At 49.0% G+C, this 6,000-nt stretch overlaps 1 protein-coding gene across 1 annotated transcript in view; it reads right to left on the reverse strand.

Annotated features, from left to right (window-relative positions):
• The window catches only part of Oxsr1 (oxidative stress responsive kinase 1), a 77,044-nt gene extending 71,290 nt beyond the window's left edge, over positions 1-5,754 (reverse strand). Inside the window, 1 exon segment of the mRNA XM_040739861.1 lies at positions 5,589-5,754. Within this exon segment, the coding sequence (XP_040595795.1) occupies positions 5,589-5,658 (70 nt within the window). The 5' untranslated portion in view covers positions 5,659-5,754.
• Between the last annotated feature and the right edge of the window lie 246 nt (positions 5,755-6,000).

Raw genomic sequence — 6,000 nt, forward strand, 5'->3', positions numbered from 1 at the left:
AGGAGGCATACAGAGATGTTCCAGTAAGCTTATAAACTGATTCAAAATATTTATTACAAGATTTCAATTCAAATCATGGGACTGGAGAAATGGCTCAGTGGGCAAACCTGAAGACCTGAGTTCAGATACTAGCCCCTATGTAAACTGAGGCATGTTTCTGTGACCCCAGCACACGCAAAAGTGTAGGCATGCAGAGACAAGACAAAATGGGGAGCACAGAAGACACCCATGTCCACCTCTGGCCTCCACACAAGGGATGCACACAACCATACCACAGATGTACACAGACCACCAAGAACCCTCCCACACACAAATAATTTTTTAAAGACTTCAAAATGCATAGAATTTCATGTTTTATGAAATATATAATAATCAGAAATACAAGGCAAAGGGGCCAGGCAAGGTAGTGCAAGCCTTTTAACACAGTACTGGGAGACACAGGCAGATGGATCTCTGTGAGTCTGGTCTAGATTAGTCACTCTAATCCCAAACTCCTTATTTTTAAAACTCTCTCCACAGCTGGGCAGTGATGGTACACACTTTTAATACCAGCACTTGGGAGGCAGAGGCAGGTAGATCTCTGTGAGCTGGAGGTCAGTCTGGAGGTCAGTCTGGCAGATCTCTGTGAGCTGGAAAAAGTGCCAGAACAGGCTTCAAAGATACACAAAGAAACCCTGTCTCAAGAAATAAAACGAATGAAGCAAAACAACCCTCTTCACAAATATCAAGTATAGTATAATCATGCTGAAATTCTTTTTTTAAACATTCTATTTTTATATGTGTGCACACATACTCACAGAGACCAGAATAAGGTGTCAGAATTCCTGCAGCTGGACTTACACCAGTTGAGAGCTACCAAACATGGGTTCTGAGAATTGAACCCAGGTCCTCTGGAATAACGGCAAATGCTCTCTGAACTGCTGAGCCATCTCTCCAGCCATAATAAACTGATTTTTTTTCTAATACAACACTAGACTAGAGGGGCTGGAGTGACAGCTCAGAGGTTAAGAGCACTGGCTGTTCTTCCAGAGGTCCTGAGTTCAATTCCCAGCAACCACTTGATGGCTCAAAACCATCTGTAATGAGATCTGGCACCCTCTTCTGTCCTGTAGGCGTACAGACAGAGGCTGCATATATAATAAATAAATCTAAAAAATGTTAAAAAAAAGACTAGAGTAGAAATGACCTCAAAGTTTGTTACTAAACTGATGAATGATTAACTGTGAGGGTACTAACTCTCTAAGATAAAATTATTTAAAAGGAAAAGTCTTTTGAATCCCAACCTGTACGCTTAACATGTTCCCAAGGGAAGGTTTTCACTGTTTTAGCATAAATGAGAACCAGGAGGCAGTGAGAAGGCTCAAGGGGTAAGGGTCCCTGATGACCCGAGTCTAGTCCCCAGGATCACCATGGCAGAGAGAGAAGACTCCTGAAAGCTGCTCTCTCATCTTCTATGTCTCAATGTCTTTAAACAAAACAAGGTAGTTTACCTCATCTCTCACCATAAAAGACCTCAAAATGTACTACACAGACTTAGATGTAACAGCTACAGTTACAATGCTTAAAGAAAATAGCAAAAAATCTCTACGATGGTGGGTAAAGATATCTTAAGTATTGCACACCAAAAGCAAAATCAATATAAAAAGAAACTTCACTAAAATGTAAAACTTTCAGCCAAGTGTGGTGGCTCAGGCCTATAATCCCAACCTTCAGGAGGCAGAAGCAGAAGATTACCTCAAGTTCCAGGCCAGCCAGAACTTCACAGCTATACCCTGTCTCAAAAAAAAAAAAAAAAAAAAAAAAATCAAAATTTCTAGAGCCAAGCAGTAGAACACCTTTAGTCCCAACACTTGGGAAGCAGAGGCAAGAAGATCTCTGAGTTGGAGACCAGTCTGGGAGTACTAGGACAGTCAGAGCCATGTGGTGATATCCTGTCCCAGGGAAAACAAGAAAGAAAACTGCCACCAATCCAAAACCAGCCTGAGCTCCTGAGGGGAGCTTTGCCTCAAAAAAGTACCAAATTACAACCCAAGCAGGAAAATTAAAGATATGTGTGTGTCAAAGTCTAAAAAGCAGGCCCATTACAAGATCTTCACCAGCCTGAGAGAAAAGCACTAAGACGCCACTTCCCAGCCACTAGAATGGCTATGGCCAAAAAGACAGGGTGGCCATAGAGTTGAGCAGCAAGCGCACGCTTAGCACGCGTGAGGTCCTGGGCTTGCTCCCTTGAATGCACATATACATTCGCATATACAGACAAGACAAACTGCTCCCTTGTGGAGAAGTGGAAATTCTCACACAGTGCAGTAGAATGCGCAATGGTATGAGTACTCTGAGAGACCATTTTGGCAGTCAGTGTACAGAGAGAAGTCAGACTTACTATTATGACCTTGCAATTCTATTCCTGAGTTTGTACAAGGAAAATAAAACATTTTCCAAGAAGACTTGATGTGAATGCTAACAGCTTCATTCCAAACCGCCAAGAAGTAGAGACAATCCAATACTCGGCACCTGGTGTCGAGCAAGAAGGAACCATGCGTGACCGCTACTTCATGCAGTGGGACCCGGGTAAACCTCAGCAATGTGCAAAGTGGCAAACGCCAAGGAGCACACATTATCCGATTACTCTCCTATGACATGTCCAGAGGGCAAATCCATACAGACAGAAAGCAAAGTTCTGCTTGCCTGGGGCTGGGGCGGAACAGGGAGTCACTGCAGATGGCTGTGAGGCATCGTTTTGGAATGAGAGAAATGTTCTAAAACTGGGTTGTGGTGATGACTGAACAACTCTGCAAATTCACTCAAATATTACTGAGCTGGGCACTTTAACCGGGTTTTTATGGGATGAAATTATACTTCTACAAACTTTTCTAGGAAAGGAAAAACTGCTATGTGACAGAGGTCAAAAAGCAATGGCCACATTATTATATGATCCTATTTAAGTGACATATCCATAAAAGACAAACCAATAGGCAAAAATAAATTTGCGGTTGCCTGGGCTGGAGGCAGGAGGCACAAAGGAATCTCACAGGGTGGTGGGAATGGTCCAAAACTGGATGATGAGATGGCTGGAAGTAAACTCCTCAAAGTCACTGAATGTTCCAGTGACTGAAATTCATGGCATTAGTCATATTTAACACAGTCTCAGATTTTTATTCTTATCTATGCATGGATGTGTGTATCTGTGTGTTCAAATGTCATGGATGTGGGTGCCTGAGGCCAGAAGAGGTCATCAGGTCTCCTGGAGCTGTGAGGCCTGATGCAGGTGCCGGGACCCAAGAGATCCTCTGGAGAGCACTGAGTGCTAGCAACCACTCAGCCGTCCGTCTCTCCAGCCATCAGACGACCAAATCACACAGCCATTCTTAACCTTTGATGAACCCTGCACCACTATGTGACTGGGGAATCTACTCTAGAACATATTCTACCAGACTTCCTTCTTGCTGCTCACTCAGACATCCTTTCTACAGTTCTGAGTATACAACATTAATGCCACTAATCTCTAGAGCCCTTGCAACTCTCAAAGTTTGTAGTTCAACACCAAAAGCATCAAGAATGACTCCACCCACCCCTCCCATTAGGCTGTGGAGAACTAGGAAGGATGTTCACCCCACCAGAAAGAAAAGCAATGCTATTCTTCCAGACAATAACAGGGACTCTCTTACTATTCTGACAGCACTCTGGAATCTCCCATTTAAACCATCCTTCAATATGAAATTTAAAGTCCCAAGCAAGAGAGATGTAGATGTAGTTAGCTCAACCAGGACATGTCAAAGACCCAACATGGGGGGGGGGGGTGCACAAGCCTTTAATTCTAGCACACGAGGGCTGAGGCAGGCAGGTCTCTGTGAGTTGGGACCAGCATGGCCTACAAGAGCTAGTTCCAGGACAGCCTCCAAAGCCACAGAGAAACCCTGTCTCAAACCTCCCCCCCAAAAAATTAAAATTAAAAAAATTAAGACCCACCATGCAGCAAGGACAAACCGACGAAAGGACATGAAGATCAAGCATCCTTTATATTTATTACGCTTCTACGGGGGCAGGCAGGGGATGCCAGGTGACCCGGCTCGGCAGCAGTCTCCTACTGAGCCATCTTACTGGCCAGCCGATGTCTTTTCCACGTTGTTGGAAAACAGGAGGCCAATCAAGCATAAGAATGAAATTTAGAGAAACGGAGGCAAGAGGACAAAGAGTTCAAGACCAGCCTCAGCTACACAGCAAATCTACTTCCAGGTTGCACTAGCTGAGAACTACCCTTAAAAGAAACGGGCGATAGATAGCTCAGGATAAAGTGCTCGCTGAGCAGGCTGAGCATGCATCCCGAGCACGCATGGAAAGCATCCGGCCAGTAATCCTGAGCGCGAGGCACAGGCAGGAGGGCTCTAGAGTCTTGCTAACCAGTCAGCCAATGATGAGCCAGGTCCAGGTCAACTAATAAGACTGACCAAAAAATAAGGTGGAAAGTGGACGCGCGCGCGCGCGCGCGCGCGCACACACACACACATCCACACACTTAGAAATTTGGTGGGTTGCTTTTTTTTTTTTTTTAACACAGGCAGTGCAATAAACACGACGTTAAGGAAGCTATGGGCTCTTCAGCTGGTCTCTGTTATGAAACTACTTTTAAGGCAAGAGGTTGGCAGTGTAGACAAGCTTCCAACACTCAGGGGTCTGCTCATGCTCAGCTGGGTAAGCCTTTGTTTAACTAAACCCATTCCCCTTTTGATGTCTATGGTCACCGCGTTAGTTACTGTGCGCTACAAATTCCCCCCCTAATCCCTGCCCCTAAACATCTCCTCAAGCACTGTGCACCCCGGAGATTGTCTGGTGTCAGCCAACTGGTATTCTCAGGCCCTATTCAGGTATACTCAACACATGGTAACCAGACTTAGGGAGCACACCATGGTTCCTGGTTGACGCCCTCCAAGGACACTTAAAACTCCAAAATCCTTACCATGGCTTCAAAGGTCCCCGAGACTCATTTCAAGTGAGGCCTCTTTCTGGTCCTAACCCTTACCAAGCACTCTCTCTCTCCTCCGAGTCTTCCTAGAGCCTCACCCCTCAAAGCGGAGCGGGGAGATCTCCCCTCTGCTGACAACTCACTTCAGGGCTCAACGCAACAGCTCTTCCTTCACCTAACTCGTCCCAAGTCGCCCCTTACTATAAGTAATCTCGCTCGTTTCCCTCCTGCCACCCGCCACGACCCGGTACAGCTTTTTCAGTCTTTCTATGTAGTCAGCGTAGAGAAGAAGACAGTTATGAGGAGCTCCGCACCGGGCACCTACCCTGCAGCTTCCCTCGGCCCCACCCCTGCAAACTAGTACTTGGTGCACACTTGAAGAAATCGGCGCGCGCGGATGCAGGGGTGGACTTCTCGGTGCCCAGAGCCCACAAGCCCGGGGACACGCGGCTCTGCCCACGAGGCCCAGGGCCGCCGCGACCGGGCCTGCCGCCCATCCCCACGCCTTCCTGCACAGGGGGCACACGTGTCTCAGGTGTGCCCATCCCTGCGGGGGGGAGCCCCACCCCTGCCCAGCCAGGCCGGGGCCCACAGAGTCGCCCGCCGCGCGTCGCCCCTGGGCTCTCACCGATCACCTCCTGCAGCTCGTAGTCGTCCCTGTTGATGGACCAGGGCAGGGCGCTCGAGTCCTCAGACATGACGGCCGCCGCGCCTGGCTCCGCACTCGCTCTCGCACGCGGCCCTCGGGTCGACTCGCCGCCGCACACCTCCCCACGCCCAGCAGCCGCCGCCGCCGCCGGCCCCCACCAGCCGCCTAGCCCAGCCTTGGGGCGCTCGACGCCGCCGGGGCGCGCGGGTCAAGCGCGGCCCCGAGGCGGGGACGCGCGGCTGCGGCCGACCTCGCCTCCCGCGGCTCCGCGTGTTCCGCAGTCCCTAGCCCGGCCCACGAGCCGGCCTCGGCCTCCGCGGCACCGCGACGCGAGCTGCTCCCCGGCCCTGCCCCTCCGTCCCGCCCTCCACCCGAACCCCAGGCACGGGCC

Source organism: Mesocricetus auratus, unplaced genomic scaffold (genome assembly GCF_017639785.1).
Source record: "Mesocricetus auratus isolate SY011 unplaced genomic scaffold, BCM_Maur_2.0 Super-Scaffold_100691, whole genome shotgun sequence".
NCBI lineage: Eukaryota > Metazoa > Chordata > Mammalia > Rodentia > Cricetidae > Mesocricetus > Mesocricetus auratus.